The sequence below is a fragment of the Manacus candei genome, unplaced genomic scaffold (genome assembly GCF_025592945.1).
Source record: "Manacus candei isolate 608988 ecotype Guabito, Panama unplaced genomic scaffold, ASM2559294v1 h1tg000077l, whole genome shotgun sequence".
Taxonomy (NCBI): domain Eukaryota; kingdom Metazoa; phylum Chordata; class Aves; order Passeriformes; family Pipridae; genus Manacus; species Manacus candei.
The window spans coordinates 3,634,335-3,656,118 of record NW_026138125.1 but is presented as its reverse complement, the minus strand read 5'-3'; the positions used below and the strand labels follow the sequence as shown (position 1 = coordinate 3,656,118).

The 21,784-nt window shown below is 34.0% G+C and overlaps 1 protein-coding gene across 1 annotated transcript in view; it reads left to right on the top strand.

The window, feature by feature from the left end:
* LRP1B (LDL receptor related protein 1B) overlaps positions 1 to 21,784 on the top strand; it is a 506,665-nt gene that overhangs the window by 336,222 nt on the left and 148,659 nt on the right. Inside the window, exons 33-41 of the mRNA XM_051810328.1 lie at positions 1,994 to 2,134; positions 3,983 to 4,108; positions 5,246 to 5,377; positions 8,246 to 8,380; positions 8,724 to 8,853; positions 12,303 to 12,429; positions 12,584 to 12,735; positions 13,028 to 13,152; positions 16,203 to 16,574. Coding sequence (XP_051666288.1) covers positions 1,994 to 2,134; positions 3,983 to 4,108; positions 5,246 to 5,377; positions 8,246 to 8,380; positions 8,724 to 8,853; positions 12,303 to 12,429; positions 12,584 to 12,735; positions 13,028 to 13,152; positions 16,203 to 16,574 — 1,440 coding nt within the window. The remainder of the gene's footprint in view (positions 1 to 1,993; positions 2,135 to 3,982; positions 4,109 to 5,245; positions 5,378 to 8,245; positions 8,381 to 8,723; positions 8,854 to 12,302; positions 12,430 to 12,583; positions 12,736 to 13,027; positions 13,153 to 16,202; positions 16,575 to 21,784) is intronic.

Genomic DNA, 21,784 nt, shown 5'->3' with positions numbered 1-21,784 from the left:
ATATTTTCATTCTGTAGATTGTGGTCTTGTCATATACCTGTGAAGAGTTTACTCTTCTTTGTCCTTGATATTTTCAAGAGGTTTTCTTTTCTGCTGTAACTTTTTAGAGTTATTGCAGTGGAAATTATTTTTTAGACCTGCAGTTTCTGTCATGAAACACTCAACTGTGTGACCCTATAAATTAGTTATTGAAATATTAAAACTGCAGCATAGGCAAATAATTCATTTAACTTAAAATAAAATGAACTAAAAGTGAATTAATGAACAATATTTGTTGGGAACACAGTGTTCCTGGAGGTTAAAAGTTTTCAGTCTAGAGTTTTACTTTTGGTTCATCTTCTGTAATAACTTTTTCTGTCTGAAATGAAAACGCTGATGATGTTTAACTTGCAATTATACAGACTTGCCACATTTAATTATTTCATTTAGATGTTCAAAAGATATGTAGTTATTTTAAGGAAAAAAGTAATATTCATACTTTTTGTGCAGGACATAGCTCTGAGATTGTATCTCACAGTAGTTAATGTTTATAATGTAGTCATGAGTGAAATGTTAATTTACTGCAGAGCAGTATTTTGTTAGTAACCCAAGCAAGTGTCCTGTTCATGTACTGCCATCACATCGTTCCAGTTTAAAAATACATGTAACAAACCCAAGATAGAGTTGAAATCAAATTGCTGCTATAATTTCTTTTCCTTTTTCTGTTTTCCTAAATGTAGTTAAATTTAATATACACACAAGAATTATGTCGTGTTGCCCTTGAGACTATTGGTCAAACTGGTCCGAGGTAATACGGTGTTAAAATGTTGCCTAGTTCAGTTTATTTAAAACAGTTACTTTTCCAAAAGGCTGAGAGCAGAAGGGAGCTGCTTGCATTCAGTTTTATACCACTATATTAACTCAGAGAATATAATAGAGATGGGCCAATGAAACCTTGTTTCTTCATTGTGATTTCCTAGAAGGGTAGTGCTAGAGTGAAGTTTTATTTGACTGATTACATTTTATTAGAAAAATAGCTTAATTTTCTTTAGTATGAGAATACGGAAAAATATAGGTAGTGGATCCTCAGAAGTATTATTTTAAATTCATGACATAAAAATTGATTACTTCTTTTATGAATTGGGAAACTGTAGAGTGTTATCCAGTCACTGAGGAGACTTGACTAAGCCAAGAGAAGCTGATAACCCACAATGAGTTGGAAGGAGGTCATTGTAGTGTCTAAATCTTGTGAAGAGAGTAAGGACTCGGGTGGAGTTTTCTGGCGTTCAAAGAAAATGAGAAACAGATACTGTGAAACTTGTTATGGGATGTGAAATAGAATCATTAATGTTGGAAAAGACCTTTAAGGTCGTGGAGTCAGACCATTAACCCAGCACTGCCACGTCCACCACTAAACCCTGGCCCCAAGCATCACATCTCCTTCTCAAGCTGGAAGGCCAAGATCATCTCATCAAACACCTGTGTGGGCCCTACAAGTGAGGACTCACGTGACAAGGACAATCAGAGTTTCACTGAAGTTTGAGTTTGATATCAAAGCTCTGAAAGATTTAATTCTGAATCATTGGGAGGCAGAGACTGATATGATTTTTTTCATGATTTCTTAGTTACTGGTTGTAATTTGTTTTTAATGAAAAATGTGTTTGAACAGTACAAGCAATTTTGTTTGCTTGTGAAAATGAATTTCTTCCTTAAAGTTTTCTAGAATGTCAATATATATATATATGGAAAATGAGGCATTTTAATTTAGGATTTTCTATATCAGTAGACTTAAATCAGCAGTTGTCACAGCAAAAGTGGAACTGGTGAGGGCTGTTTTCATGTTTGCAGAATCTTAATAACACGCAACCTTCAGATTCTCTCTATAACCTCTTTAAGCAATTTTCCTTAAAATTGATCTGATAATTAACCTGAAAAGCTTTTTCCCACCTTAGATTTCAACCACATGTAATTTGATAGTGACCCTTTTGATTTCTAAAACTTGAAAATTTTACAGATAAAAAGCTTTGGTGGGCAGACCAGAACTTAGCTCAGATTGGAACCTGCAATAAAAAGGATGGAAGAAACCCAACTGTCCTGAGAAACAAAACTTCAGGTGTTGTACATATGAAAGTGTATGATAAAGCAGCACAACAAGGTAGGTTACATTTGAAATATGTTTAACCAACCTTTAAAGTGCACAGTATCTTTTCTCATGTTATACTCCAAATGTATCTAGAAGAAAATAATACTTATTTCATTACAATTCAGTGATAAAATATAGTGTATTGGTAAAAAATACTTTGTATTAGAATAAATTATTGAATTTAATAAGGATAATTGAATTAAAATATCTGCCTGATGTATTTTAACTTATCAGATGTTCACACTATAGTGAAGTTTGAAGTTCTTTTCGAGAGTTTTATATTTTTAGTCACAAAAAAGGCTTAGCATGTGTACCTCATCTCAAATTATTGAAATTTTTAGAGAAGTATTATGAGATAATTAATTAATATTCTTCATTATCCGTTTTGAAACATGGTTTAATTCATCTAAGTTGACAGAAGTGGCAGTAATATAAATCAGAAGTGAGACAGCATAAAAAGGGGGGGATATTGCTGAAACTTAGTTGGCAAAATGGAAGCTAAGATAATATAAACCAGTGTAATTTGGGGTTATGCACACAGTTTTATGAACTTGGAGATTGGTGATGAAAACATTTGGAAGTTACTTTAGAAGGAGCTTATTTCTGATTCCAGTTACTAAAAGTGATGAGGGTGGAATCTATGAAACGAATTATTTCATTTTATTGTGGACTCCCCATCCATGGAGGTGTTCAAGGACAGGTTGGACAGGGCTCTGAGCAGCCTGGTCTAGTGGAAGGTGTCCAGATCCATGTCAGGAGAACTGGGAGGAGATGAGCTTTAAGATCCATTCAGACCCAAACCATTCTGGGATTCTGTGATTTTGTGAAGAAGCTTCCAGAAGAACACAGGATGGTTTCTGCAATAAGTAGTCTATAAATGGAACACATTCTGTTCCATACTGAACACTTCTGGGAATGTTTGCCCTTTTACCTAATCTGGGAAACACAAATAGTGCTTTGCCAGCCTGACCCTTAGTTTTAAGTGTGGTGGAACAATAAGTAATACAAATTTAGGCATTCAGTAATGTTTCTGACATTTAAAAATGCTTTACATCCCAACTATGGAGACACACAGACAGCTCACAAGTGCCCAAACATTATCACTGCTGGATGTCTTCTGCATGGAAGAAAACTTCCATGTTTTAGGTGAAGAAATGCTTTTACTTCAAAATTAGGAATGCAAAAATAAATGTAACAAGTAGCTCTCTGATTCTTATGGGCTTGGTAACTTGTAATCAACTAATTACTTGAATTTCTTAGTGGATTTCAATGTTTTTTCATAACTCTTCAAATTTCTGAGATGTGTTTAGTGTGTTGTGTATTATGTTTGTTATATATCTTATTTAAATCTTATTTAAAAATGGTCATCTATTACTTAAAAGTAGTAGGAGCATGGATTTTTAAGATCACTTCATAATATATCTTAAATATACTTAAAAAATGCTGGTTCATGAAGATAAGTTTAATATAACATTTGATGAATGAATAAGGTATGATCAGTGATTTGCTCATGGTCTAAAATAAGATACGCTTTCTAGACTAATGTCAGTGAGATTTCATCATTGCCAGTCCAAACTTAATGTAGTGTTTTCAGGTTTTTCGCAGGCTTTTACTTTAAAATAGGCCGTTTTTTTAGAAAACTGAGTTATTTATAATCTGAAGGAAAATGTGTGGATAAAATGCTGCAGAAGGAAGCGTGGAAGGGTATATGAATATATGAAATATTTTATGCATATCTCGATTTTTTGAAGAAGTTAACTGAATAAAATTTGGGTTTGGTAATATTAATATATCAATTTTGGTCAGGACTGCACTGTTCAAGTTTTGCTTCCTCTTATGTCTTCTCCCATCACATTACAGGCAGCAATTCCTGTCAGTTAAACAATGGTGGATGTTCCCAGCTTTGCCTGCCAACATCAGAAACCACCAGGACTTGTGTGTGTACAGTGGGCTACAACCTTCAAAAAAACCGCATGGCTTGCAAAGGTGAAGTGCCTTCAGTATTTCTTTTAACTGATTTAAGTTTTATGGGAACATTGTAATGAGTAAATATACTTAATTTATTCATTTCAAGTTAAATAACTATACTTAATATGCCTGATTGAAGCAGTAACAGATGAATGTCTCTTGTGGTGAGGACAGAATAAAATTTAGCTTTTAGTTTCATTATTCAGTACTGCATAGATTTTTGTGGATACTCAGATCATTTGAGCCTTTATTAATGGCAGTAAATATTTGTTCAAGGTCATATACCTTATCTTTAAACTAAATTACAGGTTACAGTATCTGAATTGTTGGGTGTCTCATTGTATTGCTCTTAATATAAAGTAAAGCCTGATTTTTTAAAGTATTTTTTTAATTAAACTTTGGTCCACTTGAGCTGGCAAAAAATCAGAACATAGCTTACAGACAAAACCTTACTTTGTTCCTGAATAATACAAAACAACCTCATGGTCAAGATGCCTTATAGTTTTATGAAGAGAATATTATTTGCTCCTGTTTATTAGGACTAAATAACTTCTGAGAACTGCTACATAACAAGACCTCTACTCAGTAGCATTTATTCCTGCCTAACAGAAATAGGTGCATATGGAGTGTGATTAATCTAACATGAAAGTAGACATTTAAAAGACATCAAGTGCACTGGTCACTAAAATGATGTCTTTCTCTCTTGTCTGTAAAGGAAGTGTGCATGACTGAAGGAGGGGAGCTGAATTGCATGCCTTAAAAATAATTTACAGTCCTGCTTTCCACAAGTCTTTTAAATTGTCTCTTGCTGAATATGTTCAGAAAGTATAGATAGACACTGAAAATATTCTTAAATGTCATTATAATTAGAAAACATTTTTAAGTTTTAATTTTCATTACTGCTAATTACCTGATTATAAGGTGCTATTCAAAATGGACAGTGATTCCTTTCTCTTTATAAGACAGTATTTATCATTTAATTAGAAATACACCATAATAACTCATGGATGTTTGTTTCAAAGAGATGGAGTTATCTATTTGGAAAACAATGGAGCAGTATTGGAAAACTATGTCTAGTGCATGTTAGCTCCTCAAATCTTGCTAATTGGGAAAGTCTTTACTTTGCTCTCATTGGCTGCTTTATCTTTCCCATAGGTATCGAATCATTTCTCATGTATTCTGTTCATGAAGGAATAAGAGGAATTCCTCTTGATCCAAATGATAAAATGGATGCTTTAATGCCTATATCTGGGACTTCATTTGCTGTGGGCATAGACTTCCATGCAGGTAAATACTATGTGCAATTTGTTGTATGGATGGTAAAAATTGTATATTGTTCTCATGAATGAAATAACCCTTTGTTTTCAAACCTTCCAAGTAATTGCAACTGCATTTAAAGGAATTGGAAGTTGATTATGTTACAGTGTTAGCCAAAGAGATTTTACATTTTGCACTAAATACAAAATCATGTATTATGCATATGTAGCTTGTTTTGGCAGCACTAGCTGCTGTTTTTCAGTGGAGTCATCACCGAGAACTCGAGTAGGAGACTGGTGGGTTTGCAGAAAGTGATCATCAGTCTGTAGGAATGCAGGTTTCATTAGTTCTTTTTTCATAGAGAAGGGCTTGTTCCTGTTATGACACTTTTTCCATGGAATTTTCTTTATCCTATGTGTTGTACCCAGCAGGTGACTTTGACAGCTGAGTTGAAATAGTTTGCTTCCTGTCCAGCACAGCTCAACCACTTCCCTGCAGGGTGCAAGCCAACTCTGTATCTGTTTCTTCATTCTAGAAACAGGTGCTCTGACAGCCTGAAGAACAGGCATTTCTACCATTCCACCCACATGAGGATTTTATTGGGGATTTTACATCTTGTACTTTTTTGGGTTGGAATTTTCTTTTAGCATAGTCTACTTATATGATATGCTATCCTACTTTAAAGAGTTTTGTTTGGGCTTCACTAATCAATATCAAAGTAATATTTTGGAAGAATAGGGGGTTTGGCTTTTGGGAAAAACGAGATTTGAGGAAGGATGAAGTTGAGTGAGGTTCTCCAACCTGCCTGATGATCAGTTACAGCACAGGGAACATGAACACACTTGACAGTGACAAATGCATTGGGAAACATGGATGGTAAATAGTGTGCAGCAGTGAAATCACAAGAGAATAAAAAGTTACAATACAGCTTTCAGCTGCATTTCAGCTTAAAACCCAGTTGTTCTTCCCATTTTGGTATATTTTGATATATTACCTTGAATTTTGTAAATTCATTCCTAAAACCTCAAATATGATTCAGAATGCAAGTGGAGGTACTTTCAGATTTCATCCTGAGGTTGAGTTTTTTTTTTTCCACTTAGTGAATGTTTCTTCATTTCTTTCTTACTCAGGAAGCATTCCCAAATTTTGATCTACTCTCAGTAATGTTTAGATATGCAAAGAGGCTAAAATAGATTAACATATGCAAGTAGTATAACATATCATAATTAAAAGGCTTATGGCAACGTTTTTTGCAGACATGAATGAGCTAGAAGATACATGCACCTTTTTTCTCCCTGTGTTTTGATACTTCTAAATTCTAATTAAAGAACTAAGAGTCATTTTGACCTTTGGACTTTTTAGAGGCTATTGAGGAGTAAGGTTGCCAGTGTTTTTTAAGACACAGGTTTATAAAACTGAGTGTGATCCTAGTAGCCCTTCACTTCTGTGTTGTTAAAGATCATAGCACTGATTCTTCCCTGCTGCTGAAGACTTTTTCACAGTATGTCAGGCAAATGCTCGTTGTTTCTTCCTGTTGATGTTGTTCCAGGAAGCTCAACATAGAAACGTAAAAATACTTCACTAATAGATGTGCATTTGTTGAAATAATTATTTCACATACTGGGAGGGTACTCTGTACTTCAAAACTTGGTCTGGTTGGAGGAGAAATATTGCTGAAATATTGCTGGATATTGCTGAATATTCAGCAATATTCAAACAATAGTTTGTATGTTGAGTTTTGGGTTACACAATTTTATTGGCAAAACACCAATGATTAAATGAAATTAATTTTCAGTGTTTGCTGAAAAGCATAAATTAAGAAAACAACACTACAATGTTGTGCTATATCCGTTAAGATTTAGTAATGGAAGTGAAACCACAGATCTCTGTGTTCTTGTAACAGTTTCAAAGCTGTTATGTGGATCCTTGTTCGCCTGACTGACTTAAATAGTCATGGTCTGAATACAAAGGGGCTTATTTTTGTGGAGATGAATTAAAATGGAATAAGAAATACATAAAATTCAATTGTAGGGTGTCTTATCTAGTTGATAAACATAATAGTTTTGGCAGGTTTTTTTATTAACTATGTGTTTTCAGATAAGACATTGTAATTCTATATCTTGTGTTGCACTGCAGGGAACTTTGCATGCAACCGTAGATCTGTATCTTATTGTTGAATATATATGCAGCTAGTATTAAGATGTATGTAATTTTCATACTCACTTGAAAAAAGCAGCAAAATACATGACTCCCATATTTGTTTGGGCTGCTTGAAGTCAGAATTTGTCATTTGTTTTATTGGTAGTGTGGCTAAAATTCTTGAAGATACCAATCTAGTTATTTGAGTAAGTTTTGTTTTTCTCTTCTCTAACTCTGTCTCTATCTATCTTTATCTGTATATATACATATTTACACATACATTCACATATGTACATGGGTGTATATATAGGATTAGTAGATATAAAATATTTTATAATTATTTAATAGTAGACATAAAATATTTATATGTATAGATATAAGTAATACTTCTATAAATATACTCACACTCTTTTAGGGAATTAAAAACAGATATACAAAATATGAAAAAATAAAGAAAATACAGCATATTTATTGTGATTTTTAGCAGAGGTAGTAGCTTCCATCTGTTTTCATGGCCCTAATTGTGCTATAAAAGTAGTACTAAACAAACAGTAGAAAACCTGGAATTTTGACAGAATTTTTAAAATAAAATTTAAGAAAAGGAATGAGAAATTAAAGCTGATAGTTTTGATACCATTATTCTGCTTACTCTGAATCATATTAATAAAGTTATAATTAGCAGTTTTCACAGTAACTGATGTCAATATTTGGTCTGAAGTACCTGAATTAATCTAAGAATCATTGCCACGTATTTTATAGGAAATGATACAATCTATTGGACAGACATGGGTTTCAACAAAATTAGCAGGTCTAAGCGAGATCAAACATGGAAGGAAGACATTGTTACAAATGGTTTGGGAAGAGTTGAAGGCATTGCAGTGGACTGGATAGCAGGTAGGTCTGAACCTGCTTCAGGACATGTCATTATTTCCAACAATACGCCCTTGCATCTTCAGCTCAAGACTAATTAAATTGGTTTTGCTTTTAGTTCTAATTTCTAGTATTGCACATGTCTGGGCATTATTTATGTATCTTGGATGCTGCTTCTTAGATGGACAGTTTCAATGGTGACAACAACAAATACAAGTTTATACTCTACAATGGAAGGCTGAATAAGACTGTAAATTACAAGTATAAGATACATGTAAATGAAAATACAGGAGTTAGTTTCTGGTCCTGAATTACACTTTTCATATAGTCTGTTCTTCCTGCGGTAACTTCCTTGTGCTCTTCCCAGGTAACATATATTGGACGGATCATGGCTTCAACTTAATTGAAGTTGCCAGGCTCAACGGCTCCTTCCGATATGTGGTTATATCCCAGGGCTTGGACCAGCCGAGATCTATCGCAGTACACCCAGAAAAAGGGTAACATGACCATGGCTACCTGTATTTCCTTTGAAGTTTGCAAGCCAGCATTGAACCTTTTAGATAAGCAAATTTATTCCTTTGATCTAATAGATAAATATTTATTAAAACCCATCGGATTGTATTGGAAACTGTTGTATTGTAAATAAGCACAGGTGGAAGGAAGTGTTACTCTTGAGACACAAAGACTTTTTTCATTACTCTCTGTATTCATGACATACTGCAATTTCTTTGCAAAATAGTTTTGATTTTCCAAGGAAATCATTTCACCTGAAGTTTGGATGTTGCTTGGAAGCATGCTTAAATCTGTTCTGAAGTTTTCAGCAAATCCAAGGAAACCACGTGAGCTTATGAAGGACCTCAATGTCATGATGAAATAGCGGAACAGTGTAAGCCTTGATAGCTGTAAACTCCAGTATCATGTAACATCCCATTACGGCAACAGAGAGATTGCCCAGGGTAGCTGAAAGTCATGTGAGATGAAGCATGTGGGTAGGAGAGTAAGAACTGGCAAAACTGAACTGCTTGGCAAAAACTCATCCAGCTGATTGTTGAGGGCAGAGACTGCACTACAGCATTGATAGAAACAGGGAATGTACTGTTCCCTTCCAGCTCTAAAACTGCCCAAACTCCCTGTCCCTGGAGTTGTTAAAGGCCAGGCTGGATGGGGGGCTGAATAACCTGGTCTAGTGGAAGGTGTCCCTGCCCATGGCAGGGGGGTTGTTTATAATCCTTAAGAAGGAGAAAAGGACCACAGATTAGTAACTGTTTTACAAGTCTGGTGCATCTTCTGTGAAAGAGGGTAAGCTTCATCTATTTTATAATAGTGTGCCACAAAATGATAACTAGGGATATCTCCAGTCAAAGTTTCTTCAGGAGAAGGATAGCACTGTTTTCTAGGGAAGTACAGGTATGCCTTTCTTTGGGAAGATTAAGGCCTTTGGCCTTTTTACTCTTTGCATTATTGTCATGTCTCTTTCCCTTTATGAGGCAAAACTTTCAAAGGTATTCTTCCCTCCCCTTGCCCTGACTTCACATTCTGCATTTCTCTTGAAGCTAGAGTTGACAGCTAAAAGAATAGAGAGGAAAATAGTAGTTATTAAAACTCGTTGAATCTGCCAGTTATACCAAGATATGAAGCAGGCAGCGTTCAGCTGGTTGGTGACATTATTTATTGTCACTGAGGAAGAAGTGAAGAAGGTGTAGCCCTACAAAAGGGTGTCTTTGTCCTTCATCAGGTTTATTTATTCATATAACATGCACATGCCTGACTTTTTCCTAATTTAATAATAGTTTTCTGATCAAGCTCAGAATTGAGATTGAAATAGGGAATTAAGCTCATAGTGAAACTTTTAAGATACCTCCTTTAACAAACATTTAGGGAATTTCATTTGTGTTTAGGGCTTGGGGTTGGGGTGGGAGGAGCTTAAACTGACTGAATTTTTTCCAAAGAAGATTTTTTTGAAGATTCTATTCCAGCATCAAATTTCCACCCCTTGCATCTCCATGTCAGCTGTGTAATTTATATAAGGGACAGTCCTGAAATAAATTGAGTCATAGTTATTCTATAATCACAGTATATATATCAATTATATCCATAGCATATTGCTGCCTACAGAGGTCTATGAAACAAGTATTTTAGTTGGTACTTCCCAGAACTTTTGAGAAGATGTGGGAAGTTTTTCAATACTAGTTAATGGTTTGTGTAAGTTGATGTATTAATATATTTATAATCATTAATGCTCTAAGGGAGTAATTAATAACTTGCCTTATATTTTTGGCAGCTATTCAGGATTTTCTTCGCAGGATTTTAGATTTAACCCACTAATTATGGGGTATCATTTTTTTTTTTCTCCTTAGAGTAACTAGTTTAAGGAAAGAGTATGGAAAGTTTAATTCAAGTATGTTGAATGTCTGCCTTTCTGTATTCAAGATTTAGTTCATGTACATGTATTTAGAAAGTACCTCTAGTTAGACGCCTGAAAGCAAGTTGAGTTCTGTTTAGAGGTGCTGTTACTAATCTAGTTAAAGTTGTATTAAACTTAAGCAGTGATTGTTGATATCTAACTGGTTAGTACTGTCTATTTTACCATTTCTCAAACGTATTTTTAGTTTAGCTAAAGTTACAGTTCAATTTCCTAAGGTAGTATAAGTTTTGTAGTTAGTATAAATATTATTGTTTGTTCTGCCAAGAAGTATGAGAACAGATTCATTTTTTTCAGAGCCAGAAAGCTCTACAGTGAGAGCAAAAGTAAGATGAACAATGTTTCAGAAGCTAAATTTGATAAGAAAATTATAAGATCCATATTTTTTCTCCCTTATCACATTTTTATTCCTGATTATTTCACATATTTACAGTCATCCAGTCAAATACAGCTACTTAACAAGAGATTGGCATAATGATGACACCAGACACAGGGAGAGAACTGTTTAGTAGTGTCCAGAAGATATTTGTAATCTTTAAAAACCAAGTAATGCATACACAGAGGAAAGCAATGGAGAATGGTTTTGTATGTTCTGTTCACTTTGTTTACAGCATATCACTAAAAAAAGTTTTAGTGGGTTCTGTGAATATCTGCTATGAAAATCCTTCTCTTTATGCAATTAATATTATGCAAGGCCTCAATTATCTTCGAAAGAGATTTCTTCCTCAGAAAACTGTTAGTTTTGTGTGTTTATAATATATTTTAACACAGATATACATACATGTGTATTTGTAGACACATAGATATTCCAGTAAAGGTATTCTGTAGGTTACTGTTCAGTAAAGAAAGTGTTCTGTGTAGATTAACTGGCCTCATTTTGTTATACCTGAATGAGAAGTAGGGGTCAAAGCAGAAGTTTGAACCAGCACCCTATCCCAAATTAGTGATGTTAGTGTGCCAGTAAGTGTATGGAAACACAACATTAGGTAAGCAAAATAAAAATTCTTCCCATGAGCATTTGACAGAATTTGAAAAATATTTTCTTCTCAAATAAAGTCCCTTTGCTCTGCCATTTCCCACAGTGCTGCTCATTACTTCGTATTTAAAACATTTTAAACATACATCTCTTGTATTATCACATTTGTTAGTGATAATTAAATGCAAGAGCTTCTGTTCCAGTATTTTATTTTTTTTTAATTTGCCTTTATTTTTCCAAGCACACAGCTAAATTCTTTAAGGAATAGAATTTCATATTGATTGATCGAGTAGTTTTAAGAATTTCTTCATATACATCATTTGCAAAAAACCCTTAAGTGTTTTATTAAACAAGTATTATGATGCATTTAATTTCTTAATATTATTTAGAGACATGAACCTTATCATGTTTTTTAAGTACTTACCATGTTTGTAAGTACCCATTTAATGGTAATAGTGTATTTAGCTTGCAACTGAAGTACGGTATTACATATTTGCAGTTCCTGTTTTGATGTTAAATTTTAACTGGTGATTTCTGCAACGTTTTAGGTATTTATTTTGGACAGAGTGGGGACAGACTCCTTGCATAGGCAGGGCACGCTTAGATGGCTCTGAGAAGGTTGTCCTTGTGAGCCTGGGGATTGCGTGGCCTAACGGGATTTCCATCGATTACGAGGTCAGTTCCTCTCTCTTCCAGCGCGTGTTAAAATGTACAGTATTTGTTACATTTCATTAAAGCCAGCTGGTGTTCCACTTTGATGTAATCTAAATAACTCTTAATTAAGTACTTGGACAAGGCTGTTGATGTTTCCTTTAAAATTAATCTTCAGGAAAATAAATTATATTGGTGTGATGCTCGTACCGACAAGATAGAAAGAATTGACCTTGAGAGTGGAGGGAATCGGGAGATTGTGCTGTCAGGGAGCAATGTGGATATGTTTTCAGTTGCGGTGTTTGGAGCTTACATCTACTGGTCTGACAGGTAATTTATTTTTCATAAGTATTTTAAGTCTCAAAATGTTATTTTGGTGCCAGGTGCTTCACCTTTGTAGGATTAGCCATTCCTTAGCAAGGTCACAGAACAGATCCCAGAAACCTGTGAAATTTCCAAAGAAAGGGCTGTTGTGATGCTGAAAGCTCAAGCTCATGAGCATCAGAGATGAAAACAGGTTTCTACACCTCCTGTTAGGTGAACTCTCCACTGCTCTTCAGTCATTTGTTCGGTGTGAATTAGTTGAGGATTGTTGATGAGACATCTTCAACTTTTTTGGCAGAGCACATGCAAATGGCTCTATTAGAAGAGGCCACAAGAATGAGGCCACGGATGCTGTGACCATGAGGACTGGCCTTGGAATAAACCTGAAGGAAGTGAAAGTCTTTAATAGAGCACGAGAGAAAGGTTGGCTGTTCTTAAGGATGCTATTAATTGTTTTAATATCACCTGCTACTTTTTATGTATATCGAAGCATACAAAAAAAAAAGAAGTAATCAATGATTTTATCTCCACTTTTTCCCTTGAAGTGTTTTTTTAACTAAAATTATTGTACTAAAGAAAACATAGAGTACAAATTCTGCTGAAATTCTTCCGAGTGTTTTAAAGAGAAAGTCTAAAACCAAAACACTTCCTACCATTCCAGGTTTGATGATTTTTGTTTTGTTTTTTTAAATAGCAAAAGGCAGTCTTAGAAATGAGGGACCTTGAACTGTGCTTTACAGAGCAGTAAACTCAGGCAGTTTCAGATTTCTGTTGGAAAGCAAACCAAAATTTTTTCTTACTAGAAATTCCCAGCCTCTCTGTCTCCAGTGTTTATTTGCTAAAATTTCTTGGGCTTAAGTCTTTTTTTTGTTTTGTTTCTGTAGGAAGAGACCTTGTAAATAATCAGATTTCCTTTATATTCAATTAGTTTAGCGAACTCAAGTGACAAAAGTTATTATATATTTTCTATGATTTATGATACCGATGGTTAAATTTTATTTTCCATTACCTCACTAAGAATCATCTTGCTTTAAATGTCTTTTTACTTCTAAAATTCTGGTTTTGATGAGACCTTGAAAAACTTGTCTCATTGAGAAAAGGTGGTTTGATGATTATTTACTCAGAACAACCTGCTACCAGGCCATCCAGACAAAATTTTCTATAAATATATTTTAAAAAAGAGAGAAAAAGGATTACTGCAGTACAAAATAATTTTTTTAAATACAAATATATCTCTGGTGTTGGTAGTGTTCAAAATTTGCTTTAATCACAGCATTATATACTCAAAGATTCTGTTTCTTTTACGTAAGTCTTTCCTAAATAATGGCTTCAAATATGACATGTAAAATAAATGTACATTTTGAAAGAAAACAGATTAAACAATAAGAAAAACTTTACTTTTTAAATTTTTTTGAGAAAAATTAATTTGCAAACATATGCATATTAATTTTATTAAAAATTTCTGTATGTACTGGGCATCATATTTTATGGATAAAAATAAAATACACACAAAAAGTCCCCATTTATTTTAACTAGGCTAGAAATAGTTAATGTCTGCTTACTTGGAAGGGCTTTATATTATAGAATATATTCTCTATATATTCTATATATAGAACTAGGAAAATAGAACAATGGGATAATGTTGAATGATTTTTATTGATAGCTTTATTGACATGATCACTTGAATGGGAAAAACAGTTATTGAGGCTAAAAATCTACTGCTATTAGTTCGAAAACCATAACTGAATGATTTTTAATACATTTTTCAAATTTTACTAGGGTACAAATGGTTAATGTCATTGGGAGGGAATGTCAGTGAGCCAGAAGGACAAAAGGGAAAAAAACAGGTGAAAAATATTTTTGGAATGTTTCTCTGTATCACACTATTACATATAGTTTTTAAGTTTATTGAACTAGTAGTTAAGACTGTTTAAAAAAATGGGATAAGCGAGCTTCCTGACCTTCTGTTATTAAAACAAAGACACAAACAAACAGAAAAGGAGCCCAAACAAAAACCCAACCACCTGTGCTGATTGTGATTAATGCTTTTTTTTTCAAACACCTGTTTTACCCTTTCTGAGGAGCCAGTCCTGAAAACTGCTACTTGAAAAGTGATTCCTATCCCTCAGTGCTATTTGGCATGTGTGCAAGGACATGCCTTAATTACACTGGTTCCAGAACTGGCCATTTTTAAAGATATTCACAGCTGGTGAACAGTGGAAGCATTGATGTTTTCAAAGAGACTTCAGAAGCTTGAGGATCTTGTCGATATATTTTCCTTTCCCTTCTCAACCTTTCATCCTTCCAAACAGATATTAACCTTTCTAGCCTAATAAAACTTTTAAAGAATCTTTAAAGCAAACTGAATGAGAAAATGTATACAGCTAAATCTCCATATGTTTTTACATGACTCCAGAGGACTATGTCTCATGGAATTTTGCATAGGAACACAAAATTCAATCTTTGTAGTTTTAAGAGCAAACTAGCTCTCATTCCCCATTATTCTTTCTTAAAAGTATTTTCAGGTTGAAATGTAGCAGTTAAAAAATACAATCAACAGTACTTTCAGACGCTACGTATTCCCCAACAATTATTATGGTTTTGTACCTGAAAAGAGTCTATTTAAAATGTTTTATTCTCCTTCATTATGTGGAAAACTTTCAGAAATGGGAAAATGACTCTACCAAAAGAGCTGAGTTGTTACATGGAAAGTGCTGTCAGAAACAGAAACTAAATTATCTGAACTAACTATAAGAGTAATTCATATCTAGTAAAGAAAAAAAACAGAAAGGAAAAGACAAAGAAAAATAGCTCCTTATTATTAACTATTACTGTAATTTTAAATATTGCTTGCAACAAGTGTAGTTACTAATTTGACAATGATTTCTTAATGGTGTGCAATTGTCAAGGAGTAAGTTTTTAAAGTCAGGTTTTAAAGGAAATTAGAACAAAATGTTAGGAAATTTCTTCATCAGAAACAGAGAACTGGATTGACACAGTTTTGTACCTGTCAATACATATTATTCATTTTGATAGAAATTGTCTAAAAGCAGTACTGTATTCTGATGGTACCTAAATTTGACTTTTTACCAGTAACAGGTGTTTTAAAAAAAATTTTGAAAATCTTTCAAAGCACTTGAAACAGTTTCTAAGTCTTCAGCTGGAAGAAGACTTAGGATTATTATGGAGGAATAACCCATTTTATCTTTTTTCTCTTAATAAAATATGTACTGTTGTGATTTGAAAAGGACATTAATTATATTTGCTCATTAATTGTATTCTCTAAAATTATTTTCAGGTTGTGGTTAAAGTCACATTCCTTACTGTGTTAGGCTTTGGTTTACTTGTGAATATTGCACAAACGATTTGTAAGAGAGGAATTCTTAAAAGTGCATAAGATTTCATTTTTCTTTAAGTTAGCTAATTATATTCATATTTATAAAAGGTAGATTTTATTTTTTTTTCTTTTACAGGCACCAATGTGTGTGCCAAGAATAACGGTGGGTGTCATCAGCTCTGCCTTTACCGGGGAAATGCACGGAGAATGTGTGCTTGTGCACACGGATATCTTGCAGAAGATGGAATTAGTTGCCTGAGACATGAAGGCTACCTGTTGTACTCAGGGAGGACCATATTAAAAAGCATTCACCTTTCTGATGAAACCAACTTGAATTCACCAATAAGGCCATATGAAAACCCAGAGTACTTCAAAAACGTCATAGCTCTGGCTTTTGACTACAGCCTGAAGGGAAGGGGCACAAACCGCATATTCTTCAGTGATGCACACTATGGAAATATTCAAGTTATTAAAGACAACTGGGCTGGCAGAAAAGTGCTAATTGAAAGTAAGTAACAAAAAAAAAAATAAATAAAAGTTCCCAAAATGTGTATTTTATTTCAGTAAACTTTATTAAGTGAAACACTGATGATCACTTGGCTTTACAGAGTAAAAAATATCAACGAAGTTTTATCTCATTTAATTATTGTATTTTATCCCTATAAGATGCATTTAAACATGAATAACTTCAAAATAATTTATTTTATAACAGGTTTATGATGTGTGAAGCATATTACTTGAAAACAGAAGTGATAACGGCAATGCTTAATTTATATGCTTGATTTTAAGGGGCTTTACTGTTGAAACAAAACCTCATATGAATTTCTACTGTTTTATTTTATGTTGCCTATGGCATTTCTACATTTATCTATTTGTTTGGGTGGGTTTAATAACAAGACCAAAGAAAGCGTGAGGAAAAATGAAAGTACGTTTGGTATATCATCTTTTGCTGTTGCATGTTAATGGGGATACTTCTAGTAAAGAAAAAAAACTTAAACAGCTGCAAACTGACATAAGTATCATTTTACCACTTATATTGGATAATTGTTGCATTATTACCTCTGCACAGTGGTTCTGGGAAGCCATTTGTGCTTATGAAAACCATTGGCACTAATGAATGGAAAAGCATTTTTAAAATATTTTTAAACTGAAAGAGTGTAAATTTAGATGAGATCTAAGGAAGAAATTCTTCCCTATGAGGCTGGGGAGGCCCTGGCACAGGTTGCCCAGAGAAGCTGTGGCTGCCCCATCCCTGGAAGTGTTCAAGGTCAAACTGGACGGGGCTTGGAGAAACCTGGTCTAATGGAAGGTGTCCCTGTCCGTGGCAGGGGGTGGAACGAGATGATCTTTAAGGTTTCTTCCGACCCAAATCATTCTGTGATTCTGTGTGATACAAGGCCTTTCTTTTTTTTTCCTTTGAGTTTTTATGTGTGCATATTTTAGAGCAATCAATGGCATCTGTATTAAAATATGGTAAACATAAACTAAGCAATATTGTCAGGATGTTCTCATTACTCCCAGGAAAGCATTGTCCACTGGTGACACACAAGCACTGTTTTAACTCTGATGTTATAGGAAGACATTAAAAGTATTGCATGAAAAGTCACTGGAATTTTCAGCATTTAAAACAAAGAGGGAAAATAAATACTTGTGAAGCACCAATGCAGATAGAAATTGGGTTTTAAAAGAACAATAAAGTGTTCCTCATTACTTTATAACAGGCTGTTCTACAAGAGCAAAAGATATTCTGTAAAGCATAGTTGAGAATTATAGTTTTAAGAAATTGTTAGGAAGTGTTTCTACTTGTAACTTAATATGCCCGATTTCATTTTTCATTAGCAGAGTCAGCACTCTGAATAATTGAATGTCAGATGAAATTTTCTATCCTTGCAAAGAAATTTACTGTACATGCTTGGGATGTATATGTAAACTATGGCATTTTGTAGAAAGGCTTCTGTACTATTCTGCAGAAATGCTTTGTAAATGAGAAGGGTTATAACATCCCAGTATATGTCAGTTTATTGCTCTTCTTCAAGAGCCCTTTAGTTTATGTTGAGTCATTCATTTTCAGCTGGTATTTTTGTATTGTATGGCTCTCCATTCCACAGTCTGCATGTGATTTTTCTCTCACTGTAAACAGGAGACAGTTCATGGGGCTGCTTGATGTAGTGAAAGTATTTAACCAACCACACCTATAAAGGAAAAAACAGCGGTAGGATTGGTTGACACCAGTAAGACACCAGTCTTCACTGGAAGACAGAAAATTCTAAAATTTTTCTGATTTCTACATTAAGAATCTGTGATCATGTAGAATTTATTAGATGGAATCCAGCTGAGAGATGTTAGTAATAATGTTTCATTTCAGGATTGAAAAAATAACACCTGTTATATTAATTTTGCTGTCTTTTTCATCCAGAATTATTAGTACATATCTGTAGCAAGTTTTACTTTATTAGGGAGAGATATAAAACCACAATGGAAATATCTAGTCTGGTTCTATCAGTTCTACAACATTGTTCTACCTCATTAAGTTGAAGTCTAAAAATCACACAAACCTTTATTCAGTATTTGACTACAGTAGAGAAATTAGGATATGTTACATACGACATACTGTTGTCCCAGATTTTTAGTTCACTGAATGTAAATCTACTCGTAAGGAATCTCTCACCTGATGGATTTCTACCTCCCTGAAATCAGACATGCTGCTCAAATCTAATAGATTAGTGAACTTTCCTGCACACTAAAAACACTTAAGACATATAGAGCTCTTTGTTAAACAGGTTTCCAGTTCACTAAAAACAGATTTACAACTCACGAGCAACCCATTATCTAACATGTTTTTAGCTCACCGAGAACAGATTTACTACCCAGAAACAACCCATTATCTAACATGTTTCCAGTTCACTGAAAACAGATTTACAACCCATACACGAGCCATTATCTAACATAGTTCCGACTCACTGAATATTGATTTAGAATTCATAAACAACCCATTATCTGACAAATTTTCACCTCACTGAACAGATTTGCAACTCATAAACAACCATTAGCTAACACATTTTCGGCTCATGGAAAGTAGATTTACGGCGTATAAACAACTTTATCTAACTTGTTCCAGTTCACTAGAAATAGATTCAAAACTCACCAAGAACCCTGTACCTGATAGGGTTCTGTCTTCAGCAGCAAGAAACAATAACAACAACAAAAAAACAACCCAGCATGTGCATAGTATGCCACGCCATGCCACCTTTGGGTTTTGTACTGCATGAGGAGGGGATTTTTTTCTTAACTCTGAACTCTGCTGATGAAAGGAGCAATATTTCATTTGGTCACTCAGCAGGGATTTGTGCTTTCTTGTTTTCTTAAGTAACTTTATCAGGTTAATCTTTCTTATTGCCAGTTTTTAAAATTTTACCTTGTTCTTGCCCGTGATTTCACACAAATATTCTTTTGGCTGACCTAAGTTGTTTCAGAGCGTATGTTTATACAAAGAAGCCTTTTTTTAAAAAGCTAAGTTTCAATTTCTAAGCTAATAGTTCTTTTTTTTTTTTAATTATTATTTATCATAGGTAGAAGCTTGAAGCAATACATGAATTAACCAAAACCTGCTTCAGTTTATCTGTAGAAAAACGCTGCGATATTCAAATAGCTTTAATACAGCGGTGCAACAGGAGACAGAAGACAAATGAAGTTAAACCTAAAGAAAAAAGGTGGAGGCAAGGCAAAAAAAAAAGGCAAATGAGAAACAGGAAAAAGTAATGAGATACACTCAATGGTTTTTCTCCTAACTGTGTAAACAAAGGCACTGAGATATTTTGCCAGTGAAATGTCTCTCACAGCACAAAAGGAAGTGTTATGTGAGAAAACGCTCCTGTTTTGAACCTGAGGCACTGGTGTCTGTAGAGCACAAAAATCTTTTCACTGCTAACATAAAGTGTCAGATCCTGTGATGTATTGTAAGGCTTTTTACAGTCTGAATCTTTTAAAGGTGTTCCAATGTGTGCTACTATTCTTCCTAACTAAATGGGTCCAATTTAACTGTCAAAAAGGCATTTATGTTCCCATTTCTCTTACAGAGCGTTACTTTTGGTACATTGTGAGATCCCTTTAGTTTTGAAACTTTCTTCTCCAGGAAAGGAATTTTTAATCTGTTAAAAATAAATATTGGATATTGTTGCTTTTTTTTCATAAATGGAGTCATTATAGCTGTATATGATATATGTATATGTTATATGTATTTGTATATTCATTATAACTGCATATAGGTCCAGTGATTTTCACTTTTTAAAGGAGGGAAAGTGAGAGGCTGTTGTTAAGTCTAGGATATTTAAATAGTAAACCATAATATTTATTATTCCAACTTGAAAAACAAGTTGTCTAGTTTAACACTATCTTTTGTTTCTGTATGTGGCTGCATATTAGAGAATCACAGAATATTTTGGGTTAGAAGGGACCTTAAAAATCACCTCATTCTAAGCCCCTGCCACAGGCAGGGACACCTTCCACTAGACAATGATTAGTGGGTAAAATCTATGAGTTGTTGCTACAGGTGAATAAAGTAATCTAATTTTATATTAAGCATTTATTATTCTAGATTGATGTAGTCCTGCACATTTCATGTGTTGTTTAGGTGTCCCTGGTGTGAAACTCTAAATGTATTTATGACAGGAGCTGACTTACACTGATCTTTTAGTATGGTATGTCGTGAGCATTCCCAACCTCAGTATTGAGGAAAGGTGTTTTTACCTATTGAACTTGAGATTATTCATGAGGAATTAATACTATTTGTGGCTGATTCAACTGTAAAAAATTGCCCTTAGTTTTTTTTACTGATGCAAATATTTACTAAATTTTTACCTTAGCAACTCTGATTTAGTTGCCTTAAATGTAAAACTGTTTGGTGAATTTTCAGAAAAAAGCTACACAGAAGGAACATCTGAATTTCATTGTTTTATTCTAAAGAGTAATGTGATCCAGCAAATATTATTAGGTTATTAGGCTATTCTGCCATTAACACCTCAAATATCTCTCTAATGTTTCGTTTTACTTCAACATTAAGAATAAAAATGTGTGTTTATACATATTTATTAGAAGGCTTGTTAGTCTAATAGTATTGATTTAAAGGTGCTAAGGGTGAAGAGTAGGTTGGTCCTTTTTAGAGTCCACATGTAATGCACGAAAAGATAATATGGGCTCTTGTAATTAGCAAAACATTTCTTCCATGACAATGGTTGAGATTTTAAAGAATCTAATAAAACACTTCCATCTCCATAGGTTAGGTTTCCATTCTGGAAGTCCTTCTGCTTTTAAAGACTCTTTTACGTGGATACTTTAACTATATTGATGTTATGATATTATAACACTTGTTAACTTGTATTGCCTCAGTAAGTTTGAAAAAATAAGATTACATCCATGGAGATGTTTGTAGTGCCTTGAACTCAGGGTAGTTGTAGCTTTGAAGAACCCAAAGCCTTTGTTTATACTGTCCTATTACATTTAATAATCTTTAATGTGGAATACGTTAAAGCATGGGTTTATATTTTGAAGATGCAGAAAAATGATAGAGGTAAAGAATTATTTAACATTCTAATTGTGCAGTCAGTGAGGAATGTGAATCTAAACCCTTCTCTTCAGGTGCTTTAGTGCTCGTGAGACATTTCTTTCACCCCAGATCAAACGGTGACCACCTGTGACCCATCCCCACAATCTTACACAAAC